We start from the raw sequence: 20,074 nt of genomic DNA, 5'->3' as shown, positions 1-20,074 counted from the left end.
AGTAATACTTCAGTACAGGTATATGTACTACAGTAATACTTCAGTACAGGTATATATACTCCAGTAATACTTCAGTACAGGTATAAATACTACAGTAATACTTCAGTAGAAGTACAAATACTACAGTAATACCTCAGTACAATTACAACTACTACAGTAATACTTTAGCACAAATACACATACTACAGTAATACTTCAGTACAGTACAAATACTACAGTAATACTTCAGTAGAAGTACAAATACTACAGTAATACTTCAGTACAAGTACAAATACTACAGTAATACTTCAGTAGAAGTAGAAATACCACAGTAATACTTCAGTACAGTACAAATACTACAGTAATACTTCAGTAAAAGTACAAATACTACAGTAATACTTCAGTAGAAGTACAAATACTACATTAATACTTCAGTACAGTACAAATACTTCAGTAATACTTCATTACAAGTTCAAGTACTACAGTAATACTTCAGTACAAGTATAAATACTACAGTAATACTTCAGTAAAAGTACAAATACTACAGTAATACTTCAGTAGAAGTACAAATACTACAGTAATATTTCAGTACATTTACAAATACTACGGTAATACTTCAATACAGTACAAATACTACAGTAATACTTCAGTAGAAGTACAAATACTACAGTAATATTTCAGTACATTTACAAATACTACGGTAATACTTCAATACAGTACAAATACTACAGTAATACTTCAGTATAAGTACAAATACTACAGTAATACTTCAGTACAAGTATAAATACTACAGTAATACTTCAGTAAAAGTACAAATACTACAGTAATACTTCAGTACAAGTATACATACTACAGTAATATTTCAGTACATTTACAAATACTACGGTAATACTTCAATACAGTTCAAATACTACAGTAATACTTCAGTACGGATATACATACTACAGTAATACTTCAGTATAAGTATAAATACTACAGTAATACTTCAGTACAAATACTACAGTAATATTTCAGTACAAGTACAAATACTACAGTAATACTTCAGTACATGTACAAATACTTCAGTAATACTTCAGTACGGATATAAATACTACAGTAATACTTCAGTACAAGTACAAATACTTCAGTAATACTTCAGTACGGATATAAATACTACAGTAATACTTCAGTACAAGTACAAATACTTCAGTAATACTTCAGTACGGATATAAATACTACAGTAATACTTCAATACAGTACAAATACTACAATAATACTTCAGCTTCCCTTACAAAGTATGCACTGTTACATACAGTATGCACACAATTAGAACATACTTCTTCATCTAACATTGACCCTCTCGATCAGATGTCCCCTGTGCAAAGGATTGTGGGTCAGCATAGCCAGAAAAGCATGCTGGCTTGCAGACTGCGGAATGCGACCGGGTGCAGCAGGACATCCTGGTATTTATCATACTATGTATTGGGACGTACTAAATCTTTTTCTTAGCAAACTAAGCAGTGTGGTAGTGTGTCTGTTGGAACGCAGGCGGAGGATCTTAAAGTTGCAACCTTGCAAGATGAAGTCACAAAACTTAGCAGGTGTGTAGTTGAGATCGAAATGAAGATTGAGTTTGAAGATTTCTTGTGTATACAGCATTGTTTTCCGAGTATGTCACCACAGACACCCAGTTTGTAATACTGCAAATATATAAATATTGCAATACTTTCATCGGTAGGACATTGTGTTGCCTCTTAGGCGGTGGATGGTGATTTAACACACTTAAAAAAGAATGCAAATTGCATTTTCCCAACTTTAATGTTGTGAAATCTTGTTTGAAATGTTTCTGTTATCCAGTGAATATGTCTTGTAATTATGTTTTGATACTACAGTGTTAATCTTCTTCAGATTCTCTGTTTCCTGCCCAGAAACTACAGATGTGAACGAGTGATTAACCAGCAGGACTTCATTGGAGGATTAGTCAGAGTTGATACATTATTATGTTATTATGTGTCCTCTCATGCAGCTGATGTGTGAAATCATAATTGTCTAAATGTGTTAAATATGATCTGAATGATGGAGGTTTGTATGAACAGTGTCAGATCTATCACAATGAACTCAGACTATGTGAACAAACTCACAGAAGTTTATTATGAAATTGAGTCACAGTTTACAAATGTACGACTGTGGAGGAAAAGACATCCGGACGTTTTCAGGTGATGTAATGATACAGCTTTAATTTAAGGCGACACAATACCGGCAAAATCATCGTTCTTTATTAATGCACTGATCCATTTTGCATTCAGAACTCGTCTTCTGTCAGACGAGTGTAAAGAAAACATCAGAATCACATCCAGAGTTTCTGTTTCTAACTTTGTGTGTGTGTAGATGTGTCCTAAACTCAGCAACAGTTACATTACATAATGCCTCATGTACATATTTAAACATGTCAGAACACATTTACACATGCTTTGCTCAGTTATTGTCTCAGATCAGCTTCACGTTGTCTCCATCAGCTTTGTTTGATACAGAACAAAGTGTCCAGGATAAAGCTGCTGCTTCCTCTCTGAACACATGCAGTGGAAGAGAAACAAGATAGAAATACATCAACACAAATATTCATCAAACATTGAGTGGACATGTTGATGCAGAGACAGCAACATGATGAGCAGTGAGAGCCTCCATGGCTCCACAGACAGAGGGAGCAGCTCCACCTAAACAAAGTCCCACATTACACAACCACTGATGACGTCAAGCACCGCCCACAATGTTTGAGTGACAGCTGAACAAACGCCACAACAATCAGCCGTCGGCACAAACACGGAGACGAAATACGTTTCAGAGTTTAAACACAGAGCTGAAGCCGCTTCCCTTAAATCATACGTTCACATTCATTTTAAAGGAAGAAGTCTTTTTAGTCTTAACATGTTTAATACAAACCCCACCCAGGATGAGTGTCATGTTCAACTTCACTGTTAACATTACAAGAACATTGTGTTCAAAGTAAATGTGATCTGTGATCAACATTCACAGGAAACTATCTGCTCACACTTCATCCTGGTGTCACACAAACCTCCTGCACTTATATTGGGATTATTATTCAGGTTCATTGTACAGCTGATCATCTGGAATATAATATGAAACATAGAACATGTCACTTAGTCCGGGGGGGTTAGTTTACTCACTGAGAGAAAAAGACTCCCTGAAGGAGAACCAGAGATTTACTTCTGTCTACTTGAGTTTACAGAACTCAGCAGTGTCTCCAGGAGGATAATGTAAACTAACTCCAGCGTAGAGCGGCTGAGAGAATGTGTGGTGGACTCTGTGCAGGAGAGTCATGGTGTCAGAGACGCTGTAGAAGGACAGAACACCTGCTCTGTGATCCAGGTACACTCCGAGTCTGGAGGACACAGGACCTGAGACGGGAGTGTGGACATTGTTGTGATAAAATGTATATCTGTTATTGTAACAATCTAACGCCCAGGATTTATCATTGTGTCCAAATCCACATTCAAGCCCCCTCCCTGCTCTGCTGATGTTCTTATATGCGACTGCTACACAAACTCCCCCCCCGCTCCGCTCCACCTCCCAGTAACTACGTCCAGTCAGACTCTCTCTACTCAGCACCTGATACCATCCAGTGAATCTGTCTCTGTGACGAGAATAAGACTGATGACTCATTGCTGTCACTTTTCTGCCCCCCTCAGATAATAACAGCTGTCTGAATGCTGTGTTTGGATCCAGTGTGATGTCACGTGAATACTTTAAGAATCCAGCTCTGGTCTTGGGCTCTGCTGACAGTGAAACATCCACTTCAGTCCCAGTCTGTGAGATGTTTGTCCACTTCTCTCTCAGAACGTCCTGGAGTTCATCTGTGACTTGTGACACAGCCGCTGTCACTTCCTCAAAGTATCTGAGAGGGATGTTGATGCTGGAGGAGAGTGTAGACTCACTGAGTGGGGACAGTGAGGGGTAGTTGTGTAGAAACTGGTTGTGGTCCTCTGTGTGTGCGAGCTGCTTCAGATCAGCGTCTTTCCTCTTCAGCTCAGTGATCTCCTGCTCCAGCTTCTCCTGAAGCTCTTTGACTCGACTCACTTCACTTTCCTGCTGCGATCTGAGCTGCTGCTTCACATCAGAGCTTCTTTTCTGCATGAGACGGATCAGCTGAGTGAACATCTTCTCACTGTCCTCCACTGCTCTGTCAGCAGAGCGATTGATGACCTTCACCTCCTGCTGAAGCAGCTTCACATCTTTCTCTCCGTCCTGGATTCTCGGCTGGATGTTTAGTCGACTCCCCTCGAGCTCTCTCTGCCTCTCAGTCCTTTCTGCTGCAGCTGTGACTGTGTCGTGGCCTTTATGTTCCTCCACAGAGCAGAGATAACAGATACACTGCTGATCAGTACGGCAGAACATCTTCATCACCTCATCGTGACGAGAGCACATGTTCTCCTGGAGCTTCTGGGAGGGCTCCACCAGCTTGTGTTTCTTTAATGGAGCCGCATCATGATGAGGCTGGAGGTGTTTCTCACAGTAAGAGGCCACACACTGCACACAGGACTTGAAGGCTTTCAGTTTTCTCCCAGTGCAGACATCACATCCCACATCTTCAGGTCCAGCATAGCAGTGATCAGCAGGAGCAGCTTGGAGTCCAGTCTTCTTCAGCTCCTCCACTAAAGCTGCTAACATGGTGTTCTTCAGCAGGACAGGCCTCGGTGTGAAGGTCTGCCTGCACTGAGGGCAGCTGTGGCTTCTCTTCTCGTCCTCTCCATCCCAGAAGCTTTGAATACAGTTCTTGCAGTAGCTGTGTCCACAGGGAGTCGTCACCGGATCCTTCAGTAGATCCAGACAGATGGAACAAGAGAAGGTTTCCCGGTCCAGCTGAACTCCTTTCTGCGCCATTTCTCCTTCACTGCCAGATACTGTGTGAGTCTCACTTCCTGAGAAGTGTTGGGTATAAAGGTCCTCCACATTACAGGAAGAGGAAGGGGGGGGGGGGGGGGGGGGGGGGGGGAGAGCAGGGTGTGACAGATACTGTGCGAGTCTCACTTCCTGAGAAGTGAAACTAGTTTGAGCTGCGATCTCAACAGCATGTGTGTGTGCAGCGAGTGGAGCCTGTCAGCTGTGTGTGTGCAGCGCCATGTTGGTTAGACCCATCCACACAGCTGTAGATCTGCAGGGGAGGGACCAGGTAGTGTATGAGCAGGGGGAGGGGGGGGTTATCAAGCTCCTCCACATTACAGGAAGAGGAGGGGGGGGAGAGAGCAGGGTGTGACAGATACTGTGTGTTCAACATGTTTCACAAACACTCACTTCATCTTCAGGAAACTTCTTACAGTCAGTTTAGACTTCAGCTGTAAAAACAAAGGAGTCGTCCTGTAGTGAAGTACAAATACTACAGTAATACTTCAGTACAAGTACAAATACTACAGTAATACTTCAGTACAAGTACAAATACTACAGTAATACTTCAGTACAAGTACAAATACTACAGTAATACTTCAATCCAAGTACAAATACTACAGTAATACTTCAGTACAGTATAAATACTACAGTAATACTTCAGTACAGTATAAATACTACAGTAATACTTCAGTACAAGTACAAATACTACATTAATACTTCAGTACAAGTATAAATACTACAGTAATACTTCAGTACAAGTACAAATACTACAGTAGTACTTCAGTACAAGTACAAATACTACAGTAGTACTTCAGTACAAGTACAAATACTACAGTAATACTTCAGTACAAATACTACAGTAATACTTCAGTACAAGTACAAATACTACAGTAATACTTCAGCACAAGTACAAATACTACAGTAATACTTCAGCACAAGTACAAATACTACAGTAATACTTCAGTACAAGTACAAATACTACAGTAATACGTCAGTACATGTAATACTTCAGTACAAGTAAAAATACTACAATAATACTTCAGTACAGTACAAATACTACAGAAATACTTGAGTATAGTACAAGTACAAACACTACAGTAATACTTCAGTACAAGTATAAATACTACAGTAATATTTCAGTACAAGTATACAAACTACAGTAATACTTCAGTACAAGTACAAATACTACAGTAATACTTCAGTACAAGTACAAATACTACAGTAATACTTCAGTACAGTATAAATACTACAGTAATACTTCAGTACAAGTACAAATACTACAGTAATACTTCAGTACAAGTATAAATACTACAGTAATACTTCAGTACAAGTATACATACTACAGTAATACTTCAGTACAAGTATAAATACGACAGAAATACTTCAGTACAGGTATAAATACTTCAGTAATACTTCAGTACAAGTACAAATACTACTGTGCGAGTCTCACTTCCTGAGAAGTGAAACTAGTTTGAGCTGCGATCTCAACAGCATGTGTGTGTGCAGCGAGTGGAGCCTGTCAGCTGTGTGTGTGCAGCGCCATGTTGGTTAGACCCATCCACACAGCTGTAGATCTGCAGGGGAGGGACCAGGTAGTGTATGAGCAGGGGGAGGGGGGGGTTATCAAGCTCCTCCACATTACAGGAAGAGGAGGGGGGGGAGAGAGCAGGGTGTGACAGATACTGTGTGTTCAACATGTTTCACAAACACTCACTTCATCTTCAGGAAACTTCTTACAGTCAGTTTAGACTTCAGCTGTAAAAACAAAGGAGTCGTCCTGTAGTGAAGTACAAATACTACAGTAATACTTCAGTACAAGTACAAATACTACAGTAATACTTCAGTACAAGTACAAATACTACAGTAATACTTCAGTACAAGTACAAATACTACAGTAATACTTCAATCCAAGTACAAATACTACAGTAATACTTCAGTACAGTATAAATACTACAGTAATACTTCAGTACAGTATAAATACTACAGTAATACTTCAGTACAAGTACAAATACTACATTAATACTTCAGTACAAGTATAAATACTACAGTAATACTTCAGTACAAGTACAAATACTACAGTAGTACTTCAGTACAAGTACAAATACTACAGTAGTACTTCAGTACAAGTACAAATACTACAGTAATACTTCAGTACAAATACTACAGTAATACTTCAGTACAAGTACAAATTCTACAGTAATACTTCAGCACAAGTACAAATACTACAGTAATACTTCAGTACAAGTACAAATACTACAGTAATACGTCAGTACATGTAATACTTCAGTACAAGTAAAAATACTACAATAATACTTCAGTACAGTACAAATACTACAGAAATACTTGAGTATAGTACAAGTACAAACACTACAGTAATACTTCAGTACAAGTATAAATACTACAGTAATATTTCAGTACAAGTATACAAACTACAGTAATACTTCAGTACAAGTACAAATACTACAGTAATACTTCAGTACAAGTACAAATACTACAGTAATACTTCAGTACAGTATAAATACTACAGTAATACTTCAGTACAAGTACAAATACTACAGTAATACTTCAGTACAAGTATAAATACTACAGTAATACTTCAGTACAAGTATACATACTACAGTAATACTTCAGTACAAGTATAAATACGACAGAAATACTTCAGTACAGGTATAAATACTTCAGTAATACTTCAGTACAAGTACAAATACTACAGTAATACTTCAGTACAAGTACTAATACTACAGTAATACTTCAATACAAGTATAAATACGACAGTAATACGTCAGTACAAGTACAGATACTTCAGTCATACTTCAGTACAAGCATACATACAACAGTAATACTTCAGTAAAAGTACAAATACTACAGTAATACTTCAGTACAGTACAAATACTACAGTAAAACGTCAGTACAAGTACAAACACTACAGTAATACTTCAGTACAAGTATAAATACTACAGTAATACTTCAGTCGAAGTCTAAATACGACAGTGATGCTTCAGTACAAGTACAAATACTACAGTAATTCTTCAGTACAAGTATAAATACTGCAGTAATACTTCAGTATGGATATAAATACTACAGTAATACTTCAATACAAGTACGAATACTACAGTAATACTTTAGTAAAAGTATACATACTACAGTAATACTTCAGTACAAGTATAAATACTTCAGTAATACTTCAGTACAAGTACAAATACTACAGTAATACTTCAGTACAAGTATAAATACTACAGTAATAATTCAGTACAAGTACAAATACGACAGTAATACGTCAGTACAAGTACAGATACTACAGTAATACTTCAGTCGAAGTCTAAATACTATTGTGATGCTTCAGTACAAATACACATACTACAGTAATATTTCAGTACAAGTATAAACACTACAGGAATACTTCAGTACAAGTACAAATACTACAGTAATACTTCAGTACAAGCATACATACTACAGTAATACTTCAGTAGAAGTACAAATACTACAGTAATACTTCAGTACAGTACAAATACTACAGTAATACGTCAGTACAAGTACAAACACTACAGTAATACTTCAGTACAAGTATAAATACTACAGTAATACTTCAGTCGAAGTCTAAATACTATTGTGATGCTTCAGTACAAATACACATACTACAGTAATATTTCAGTACAAGTATAAACACTACAGGAATACTTCAGTACAAGTACAAATACTACAGTAATACTTCAGTACAAACAAACATACTACAGTAATACTTCAGTACAGGTATAAATACTTCAGTAATACTTCAGTACAAGTACAAATACTACAGTAATACTTCAGTACAAGTACTACAGTAATACTTCAGTACAAGTACAAATACTACAGTAATACTTCAGTACAAGTACAAATACTACAGTAATTCTTCAGTACAAGTATAAATACTGCAGTAATACTTCAGTACAAGTACAAATACTACAGTAATACTTCAGTACAAGTATGAATACTACAGTAATACTTCAGTACAGTATAAATACTACAGTAATACTTCAGTACGGATATAAATACTACAGTAATACTTCAATACAAGTACGAATACTACAGTAATACTTTAGTATAAGTATACATACTACAGTAATACTTCAGTACAAGTACAAATACTACAGTAATACTTCAGTACAAGTACTACAGTAATACTTCAGTACAAGTACAAATACTACAGTAATACTTCAGTACAAGTACTAATACTACAGTAATACTTCAGTACAGTACAAATACTACAGTAATACGTCAGTACAAGTACAAACACTACAGTAATACTTCAGTACAAGTATAAATACTACAGTAATACTTCAGTCGAAGTCTAAATACTACAGTGATGCTTCAGTACAAGTACAAATACTACAGTAATTCTTCAGTACAAGTATAAATACTGCAGTAATACTTCAGTACAAGTACAAATACTACAGTAATGCTTCAGTACAAGTACTACAGTAATACTTCATACAAGTATAAATACGACAGTAATACGTCAGTACAAGTACAGATACTTCAGTAATACATCAGTACAAGCATACATACTACAGTAATACTTCAGTAGAAGTACAAATACTACAGTAATACGTCAGTACAAGTACAAACACTACAGTAATACTTCAGTACAAGTACAAACACTACAGTAATACTTCAGTACAAGTATAAATACTACAGTAATACTTCAGTCGAAGTCTAAATACTACTGTGATGCTTCAGTACAAATACACATACTACAGTAATATTTCAGTACAAGTATAAACACTACAGGAATACTTCAGTACAAGTACAAATACTACAGTAATACTTCAGTACAAGTATACATACTACATTAATACTTCAGTACAAGTATAAATACGACAGAAATACTTCAGTACAGTACAAATACTACAGAAATACTTGAGTACAAGTAGAAATACTACAGTAATACTTCAGTACAAGTATATATACTACAGTGATACTTCAGTACAAGTATAAATACTACAGTAATACTTCAGTACAAGTATAAATACTACAGTAATACTTCAGTACAAGTACAAATACTACAGTAATACTTCAGTACAAGTACAAATACTAGAGTAATACTTCAGTACAAGTATAAATACTACAGTAATACTTCAGTGCAAGTATAAATACTACAGTAAGACTTAAGTACAGTACAAATACTTCAGTACAAGTATAAATACTACAGTAATACTTCAGTACAAGTATAAATACTAGAGTCATACGTCAGTAAAAGTATAAATACTACAGTAATATTTCAGTACAAGTGCAAACACTACAGTAATACTTCAGTACAGTACAAATACTACAGTAATACTTCAGTACAAGTACAAATACTACAGTAATACTTCCGTATAAGTATAAATACTGCAGTAACACTTCAGTACAAGTATACATACTACAGTAATACTTCAGTACAAGTATAAATACTACAGTGATACATCAGTACAAGTACAAATACTACAGTAATACTTCAGTACAAGTATACATACTACAGTAATACTTCAGTACAAGTACAAACACTACAGTAATATTTCAGTACATTATAAATACTACAGTAACACTTCAGTACAAGTATAAATACGACAGTAATGCTTCAGTACAAGTACAAATACTACAGTAATACTTTTGTACAAATACTACAGTAATACTTCAGTACAGGTATAAATACTGCAATAATATTTCAGTACAAGTATAAATACTACAGTAATACTTCAGTACGGATATAAATACTACAGTAATACCTCAGTACAAGCATACATACTACAGTAATACTTCAGTACAGTTATAAATACTACAGTAATACTTCAGTACAGGTATATATACTACAGTAATAGTTCAGTACAGGTATAAATACTACAGTAATACTTCAGTACATGTATATATACTACAGTAATACTTCAGTACAGGTATATGTACTACAGTAATACTTCAGTACAGGTTTATATACTCCAGTAATACTTCAGTACAGGTATAAATACTACAGTAATACTTCAGTAGAAGTACAAATACTACAGTAATACTTCAGTACAAGCATACATACTACAGTAATACTTCAGTACAGGTATATGTACTACAGTAATACTTCAGTACAGGTATATATACTCCAGTAATACTTCAGTACAGGTATAAATACTACAGTAATACTTCAGTAGAAGTACAAATACTACAGTAATACTTCAGTACAATTACAACTACTACAGTAATACTTTAGCACAAATACACATACTACAGTAATACTTCAGTACAGTACAAATACTACAGTAATACTTCAGTAGAAGTACAAATACTACAGTAATACTTCAGTACAAGTACAAATACTACAGTAATACTTCAGTAGAAGTAGAAATACCACAGTAATACTTCAGTACAGTACAAATACTACAGTAATACTTCAGTAAAAGTACAAATACTACAGTAATACTTCAGTAGAAGTACAAATACTACATTAATACTTCAGTACAGTACAAATACTTCAGTAATACTTCATTACAAGTTCAAGTACTACAGTAATACTTCAGTACAAGTATAAATACTACAGTAATACTTCAGTAAAAGTACAAATACTACAGTAATACTTCAGTAGAAGTACAAATACTACAGTAATATTTCAGTACATTTACAAATACTACGGTAATACTTCAATACAGTACAAATACTACAGTAATACTTCAGTATAAGTACAAATACTACAGTAATACTTCAGTACAAGTATAAATACTACAGTAATACTTCAGTAAAAGTACAAATACTACAGTAATACTTCAGTACAAGTATACATACTACAGTAATATTTCAGTACATTTACAAATACTACGGTAATACTTCAATACAGTTCAAATACTACAGTAATACTTCAGTACGGATATACATACTACAGTAATACTTCAGTATAAGTATAAATACTACAGTAATACTTCAGTACAAATACTACAGTAATATTTCAGTACAAGTACAAATACTACAGTAATACTTCAGTACATGTACAAATACTTCAGTAATACTTCAGTACGGATATAAATACTACAGTAATACTTCAGTACAAGTACAAATACTTCAGTAATACTTCAGTACGGATATAAATACTACAGTAATACTTCAGTACAAGTACAAATACTACATTAATACTTCAGTACAAGTACAAATACTACAGTAATACTTCAGTACAAGTACAAATACTACAGTAATACTTCAGTACAAGTATAAATACTACAGTAATAATTCAGTACAAGTACAAATACTACATTAATACTTCAGTACAAGTACAAATACTACAGTAATGCTTCAGTACAAGTACTACAGTAATACTTCATACAAGTATAAATACGACAGTAATACGTCAGTACAAGTACAGATACTTCAGTAATACATCAGTACAAGCATACATACTACAGTAATACTTCAGTAGAAGTACAAATACTACAGTAATACGTCAGTACAAGTACAAACACTACAGTAATACTTCAGTACAAGTATAAATACTACAGTAATACTTCAGTCGAAGTCTAAATACTACTGTGATGCTTCAGTACAAATACACATACTACAGTAATATTTCAGTACAAGTATAAACACTACAGGAATACTTCAGTACAAGTACAAATACTACAGTAATACTTCAGTACAAGTATACATACTACATTAATACTTCAGTACAAGTATAAATACGACAGAAATACTTCAGTACAGTACAAATACTACAGAAATACTTGAGTACAAGTAGAAATACTACAGTAATACTTCAGTACAAGTATATATACTACAGTGATACTTCAGTACAAGTATAAATACTACAGTAATACTTCAGTACAAGTATAAATACTACAGTAATACTTCAGTACAAGTACAAATACTACAGTAATACTTCAGTACAAGTACAAATACTAGAGTAATACTTCAGTACAAGTATAAATACTACAGTAATACTTCAGTGCAAGTATAAATACTACAGTAAGACTTAAGTACAGTACAAATACTTCAGTACAAGTATAAATACTACAGTAATACTTCAGTACAAGTATAAATACTAGAGTCATACGTCAGTAAAAGTATAAATACTACAGTAATATTTCAGTACAAGTGCAAACACTACAGTAATACTTCAGTACAGTACAAATACTACAGTAATACTTCAGTACAAGTACAAATACTACAGTAATACTTCCGTACAAGTATAAATACTGCAGTAACACTTCAGTACAAGTATACATACTACAGTAATACTTCAGTACAAGTATAAATACTACAGTGATACATCAGTACAAGTACAAATACTACAGTAATACTTCAGTACAAGTATACATACTACAGTAATACTTCAGTACAAGTACAAACACTACAGTAATATTTCAGTACATTATAAATACTACAGTAACACTTCAGTACAAGTATAAATACGACAGTAATGCTTCAGTACAAGTACAAATACTACAGTAATACTTTTGTACAAATACTACAGTAATACTTCAGTACAGGTATAAATACTGCAATAATATTTCAGTACAAGTATAAATACTACAGTAATACTTCAGTACGGATATAAATACTACAGTAATACCTCAGTACAAGCATACATACTACAGTAATACTTCAGTACAGTTATAAATACTACAGTAATACTTCAGTACAGGTATATATACTACAGTAATAGTTCAGTACAGGTATAAATACTACAGTAATACTTCAGTACATGTATATATACTACAGTAATACTTCAGTACAGGTATATGTACTACAGTAATACTTCAGTACAGGTTTATATACTCCAGTAATACTTCAGTACAGGTATAAATACTACAGTAATACTTCAGTAGAAGTACAAATACTACAGTAATACTTCAGTACAAGCATACATACTACAGTAATACTTCAGTACAGGTATATGTACTACAGTAATACTTCAGTACAGGTATATATACTCCAGTAATACTTCAGTACAGGTATAAATACTACAGTAATACTTCAGTAGAAGTACAAATACTACAGTAATACTTCAGTACAATTACAACTACTACAGTAATACTTTAGCACAAATACACATACTACAGTAATACTTCAGTACAGTACAAATACTACAGTAATACTTCAGTAGAAGTACAAATACTACAGTAATACTTCAGTACAAGTACAAATACTACAGTAATACTTCAGTAGAAGTAGAAATACCACAGTAATACTTCAGTACAGTACAAATACTACAGTAATACTTCAGTAAAAGTACAAATACTACAGTAATACTTCAGTAGAAGTACAAATACTACATTAATACTTCAGTACAGTACAAATACTTCAGTAATACTTCATTACAAGTTCAAGTACTACAGTAATACTTCAGTACAAGTATAAATACTACAGTAATACTTCAGTAAAAGTACAAATACTACAGTAATACTTCAGTAGAAGTACAAATACTACAGTAATATTTCAGTACATTTACAAATACTACGGTAATACTTCAATACAGTACAAATACTACAGTAATACTTCAGTAGAAGTACAAATACTACAGTAATATTTCAGTACATTTACAAATACTACGGTAATACTTCAATACAGTACAAATACTACAGTAATACTTCAGTATAAGTACAAATACTACAGTAATACTTCAGTACAAGTATAAATACTACAGTAATACTTCAGTAAAAGTACAAATACTACAGTAATACTTCAGTACAAGTATACATACTACAGTAATATTTCAGTACATTTACAAATACTACGGTAATACTTCAATACAGTTCAAATACTACAGTAATACTTCAGTACGGATATACATACTACAGTAATACTTCAGTATAAGTATAAATACTACAGTAATACTTCAGTACAAATACTACAGTAATATTTCAGTACAAGTACAAATACTACAGTAATACTTCAGTACATGTACAAATACTTCAGTAATACTTCAGTACGGATATAAATACTACAGTAATACTTCAGTACAAGTACAAATACTTCAGTAATACTTCAGTACGGATATAAATACTACAGTAATACTTCAGTACAAGTACAAATACTTCAGTAATACTTCAGTACGGATATAAATACTACAGTAATACTTCAATACAGTACAAATACTACAATAATACTTCAGCTTCCCTTACAAAGTATGCACTGTTACATACAGTATGCACACAATTAGAACATACTTCTTCATCTAACATTGACCCTCTCGATCAGATGTCCCCTGTGCAAAGGATTGTGGGTCAGCATAGCCAGAAAAGCATGCTGGCTTGCAGACTGCGGAATGCGACCGGGTGCAGCAGGACATCCTGGTATTTATCATACTATGTATTGGGACGTACTAAATCTTTTTCTTAGCAAACTAAGCAGTGTGGTAGTGTGTCTGTTGGAACGCAGGCGGAGGATCTTAAAGTTGCAACCTTGCAAGATGAAGTCACAAAACTTAGCAGGTGTGTAGTTGAGATCGAAATGAAGATTGAGTTTGAAGATTTCTTGTGTATACAGCATTGTTTTCCGAGTATGTCACCACAGACACCCAGTTTGTAATACTGCAAATATATAAATATTGCAATACTTTCATCGGTAGGACATTGTGTTGCCTCTTAGGCGGTGGATGGTGATTTAACACACTTAAAAAAGAATGCAAATTGCATTTTCCCAACTTTAATGTTGTGAAATCTTGTTTGAAATGTTTCTGTTATCCAGTGAATATGTCTTGTAATTATGTTTTGATACTACAGTGTTAATCTTCTTCAGATTCTCTGTTTCCTGCCCAGAAACTACAGATGTGAACGAGTGATTAACCAGCAGGACTTCATTGGAGGATTAGTCAGAGTTGATACATTATTATGTTATTATGTGTCCTCTCATGCAGCTGATGTGTGAAATCATAATTGTCTAAATGTGTTAAATATGATCTGAATGATGGAGGTTTGTATGAACAGTGTCAGATCTATCACAATGAACTCAGACTATGTGAACAAACTCACAGAAGTTTATTATGAAATTGAGTCACAGTTTACAAATGTACGACTGTGGAGGAAAAGACATCCGGACGTTTTCAGGTGATGTAATGATACAGCTTTAATTTAAGGCGACACGATACCGGAAAAATCATCGTTCTTTATTAATGCACTGATCCATTTTGCATTCAGAACTCGTCTTCTGTCAGACGAGTGTAAAGAAAACATCAGAATCACATCCAGAGTTTCTGTTTCTAACTTTGTGTGTGTGTAGATGTGTCCTAAACTCAGCAACAGTTACATTACATAATGCCTCATGTACATATTTAAACATGTCAGAACACATTTACACATGCTTTGCTCAGTTATTGTCTCAGATCAGCTTCACGTTGTCTCCGTCAGCTTTGTTTGATACCCTGGAATGAAGACAAGAAGAAAAGACTTGATGTTTGTTTATTCATCATGTGAAGCTGCACTTTGTTCTCACATCAGTAAAGTTCAATGACTTCATGTACACGTTCACTTTGAGCACAATGTCAGCATGTGAAAGACAAGAATGAATCCTCTGCTGATGGATTATGATCAGGATAAGTACACTTCTATAAGCCCTCATAACAACAGCAACACATCAATGTGCTTCTAGACGTCTTTCTAACAGAACAAAGTGTCCAGGATGAAGCTGCTGCTTCCTCTCTGAACACATGCAGTGGAAGAGAAACAAGATAGAAATACATCAACACAAATATTCATCAAACATTGAGTGGACATGTTGATGCAGAGACAGCAACATGATGAGCAGTGAGAGCCTCCATGGCTCCACAGACAGAGGGAGCAGCTCCACCTAAACAAAGTCCCACATTACACAATCACTGATGACGTCAAGCACCGCCCACAATGTTTGAGTGACAGCTGAACAAACGCCACAACAATCAGCCGTCGGCACAAACACGGAGACGAAATACGTTTCAGAGTTTAAACACAGAGCTGAAGCCGCTTCCCTTAAATCACACGTTCACATTCATTTTAAAGGAAGAAGTCTTTTTAGTCTTAACATGTTTAATACAAACCCCACCCAGGATGAGGGTCATGTTCAACTTCACTGTTAACATTACAAGAACATTGTGTTCAAAGTAAATGTGATCTGTGATCAACATTCACAGGAAACTATCTGCTCACACTTCATCCTGGTGTCACACAAACCTCCTGCACTTATATTGTGATTATTATTCAGGTTCATTGTACAGCTGATCATCTGGAATATAATATGAAACATAGAACATGTCACTTAGTGCGGGGGGGTTAGTTTACTCACTGAGAGAAGAAGACTCCCTGAAGGAGAACCAGAGATTTACTTCTGTCTACTTGAGTTTACAGAACTCAGCAGTGGCTCCAAGAGAATAATAAAAACCAACTCCAGCGTAGAGCGGCTGAGAGAATGTGTGGTGGACTCTGTGCAGGAGAGTCATGGTGTCAGAGACGCTGTAGAAGGACAGAACACCTGCTCTGTGATCCAGGTACACTCCGAGTCTGGAGGACACAGGACCTGAGACGGGAGTGTGGACATTGTTGTGATAAAATATATAACTGTCATCGTCACAATATAACGCCCAGGATTTATCATTGTGTCCAAATCCACATTCATGCCCCCCCCCTGCTCTGCTGATGTTCTTGTATGCGACTGCTACACCAACTGCTCCCCCGCTCCACTCCACCTCCCAGTAACTACGTCCAGTCAGACTCGCTCTACTCAGCACCTGATCCCATCCAGTGAATCTGTCTGTGTGATGAGAATAAGACTGTTGTTGACTCATTAATGTCACTTTTCTGTCCCCCTCAGATAATAACAGATGTGTGTGTGCTGTGTTTGGATCCAGTGTGATGTCACGTGAATACTTTAAGAATCCAGCTCTGGTCTTGGGCTCTGCTGACAGTAAAACATCCACTTCAGTCCCAGTCTGTGAGATGTTTGTCCACTTCTCTCTCAGAACGTCCTGGAGTTCATCTGTGACTTGTGACACAGCCGCTGTCACTTCCTCAAAGTATCTGAGAGGGATGTTGATGCTGGAGGAGAGTGTAGACTCACTGAGTGGGGACAGTGAGGGGTAGTTGTGTAGAAACTGGTTGTGGTCCTCTGTGTGTGCGAGCTGCTTCAGATCAGCGTCTTTCCTCTTCAGCTCAGTGATCTCCTGCTCCAGCTTCTCCTGAAGCTCTTTGACTCGACTCACTTCACTTTCCTGCTGCGATCTGAGCTGCTGCTTCACATCAGAGCTTCTTTTCTGCATGAGACGGATCAGCTGAGTGAACATCTTCTCACTGTCCTCCACTGCTCTGTCAGCAGAGCGATTGATGACCTCCACCTTCTGCTGAAGCAGCTTCACATCTTTCTCTCCGTCCTGGATTCTCTGCTGGATGTTTAGTCGACTCCCCTCGAGCTCTCTCTGCCTCTCAGTCCTTTCTGCTGCAGCTGAGACTGTGTCGTGGCCTTTATGTTCCTCCACAGAGCAGAGATAACAGATACACTGCTGATCAGTACGGCAGAACATCTTCATCACCTCATCGTGACGAGAGCACATGTTCTCCTGGAGCTTCTGGGAGGGCTCCACCAGCTTGTGTTTCTTTAATGGAGCCACATCATAATGACGCTGGAGGTGTTTCTCACAGTAAGAGGCCACACACTGCACACAGGACTTGAAGGCTTTCAGTTTTCTCCCAGTGCAGAAATCACATCCCACATCTTCAGGTCCAGCATAGCAGTGATCAGCAGGAGCAGCTTGGAGTCCAGTCTTCTTCAGCTCCTCCACTAAAGCTGCTAACATGGTGTTCTTCACCAGGACAGGCCTCGGTGTGAAGGTCTGCCTGCACTGAGGGCAGCTGTGGCTTCTCTTCTCGTCCTCTCCATCCCAGAAGCTTTGAATACAGTTCTTGCAGTAGCTGTGTCCACAGGGAATAGCCACCGGATCCTTCAGTAGATCCAGACAGATGGAACAAGAGAAGGTTTCGCGGTCCAGCTGAACTCCTTTCTGCGCCATTTCTCCTTCACTGCCAGCGACTGTGTGAGTCTCACTTCCTGAGAAGTGAAACTAGTTTGAGCTGCGATCTCAACAGCATGTGTGTGTGCAGCGAGTGGAGCCTGTCAGCTGTGTGTGTGCAGCGCCATGTTGGTTAGACCCATCCACACAGCTGTAGATCTGCAGGGGAGGGACCAGGAAGTGTATGAGCAGGGGGGAGGGGGGGGGGGGCGATAACAAGCTCCACCACATTACAGGAAGAGGAGGGAGGGGGGGGAGAGCAGGGTGTGACAGATACTGTGTGTTCAACATGTTTCACAAACACTCACTTCAGCTTCAGGAAACTTCTTACAGTCAGTTTAGACTTCAGCTGTAAAAACAAAGGAGTCGTCCTGTAGTGAAGTACAAATACTACAGTAAAACTTCAGTACAAGTACAAATACTACAGTAATACTTCAGTACAAGTACAAATACTACAGTAATACTTCAGTACAAGTATAAATACAACAGTAATACTTCAGTACAAGTACAAATACTACAGTAATACTTCAGTACAGTATAAATACTACAGTAATACTTCAGTATAAGTACAAATACTACAGTAATACTTCAGTACAAATACAAATACTACAGTAATACTTCAGTACAAATATAAATACAACAGTAATACTTCAGTACAAGTACAAATACTACAGTAATACTTCAATACAAATACTACAGTAATACTTCAGTACACGTACAAATACTACAGTAATACTTCAGTATAAGTACAAATACTACAGTAATACGTCAGTAAAAGTGCAAATACTACAGTAATACTTCAGTACAAATACAAATACTACAGTAATACTTCAGTACAAATACTACAGTAATATTTCAGTACAAGTACAAATACTGCAGTAATACTTCAGTACAAGTACAAATACTTCAGTAATACTTCAGTACGGATATAAATACTACAGTAATACTTCAATACAGTACAAATACTACAGTAATACTTCAGTACAGGTATAAATACTACAGTAATACTTCAGTACAGGTATAAATACTTCAGTAATACTTCAGTACAAGTACAAATACTACAGTAATACTTCAATACAAATACTACAGTAATACTTCAGTACACGTACAAATACTACAGTAATACTTCAGTATAAGTACAAATACTACAGTAATACGTCAGTAAAAGTGCAAATACTACAGTAATACTTCAGTACAAATACAAATACTACAGTAATACTTCAGTACAAATACTACAGTAATATTTCAGTACAA

At 36.0% G+C, this 20,074-nt stretch overlaps 2 protein-coding genes across 2 annotated transcripts; both read right to left on the bottom strand.

Moving 5' to 3' along the window:
* Positions 1-3,082: 3,082 nt before the first annotated feature.
* Positions 3,083-18,989, bottom strand: LOC115006724 (tripartite motif-containing protein 16-like). The gene is made up of 2 exons (XM_029429166.1): positions 18,826-18,989; positions 3,083-4,862 (listed from the first exon to the last, which is right to left on the bottom strand). The coding sequence occupies exon 2, from the start codon at positions 4,855-4,857 to the stop codon at positions 3,190-3,192; it is 1,668 nt and encodes a 555-aa protein (XP_029285026.1). The 5' UTR covers positions 4,858-4,862; positions 18,826-18,989; the 3' UTR covers positions 3,083-3,189.
* LOC115006723 (tripartite motif-containing protein 16-like) lies at positions 17,150-18,820 on the bottom strand. Its single transcript, XM_029429165.1, has one exon. The coding sequence runs from the start codon at positions 18,818-18,820 to the stop codon at positions 17,150-17,152; it is 1,671 nt and encodes a 556-aa protein (XP_029285025.1).
* Positions 18,990-20,074: the final 1,085 nt, after the last annotated feature.

This window comes from Cottoperca gobio, chromosome 4 (assembly GCF_900634415.1).
Source record: "Cottoperca gobio chromosome 4, fCotGob3.1, whole genome shotgun sequence".
NCBI classification, from domain to species: domain Eukaryota; kingdom Metazoa; phylum Chordata; class Actinopteri; order Perciformes; family Bovichtidae; genus Cottoperca; species Cottoperca gobio.
Note: the sequence above shows the minus strand (reverse complement) of the source record. Positions and strands in the feature narration are given on the sequence as shown.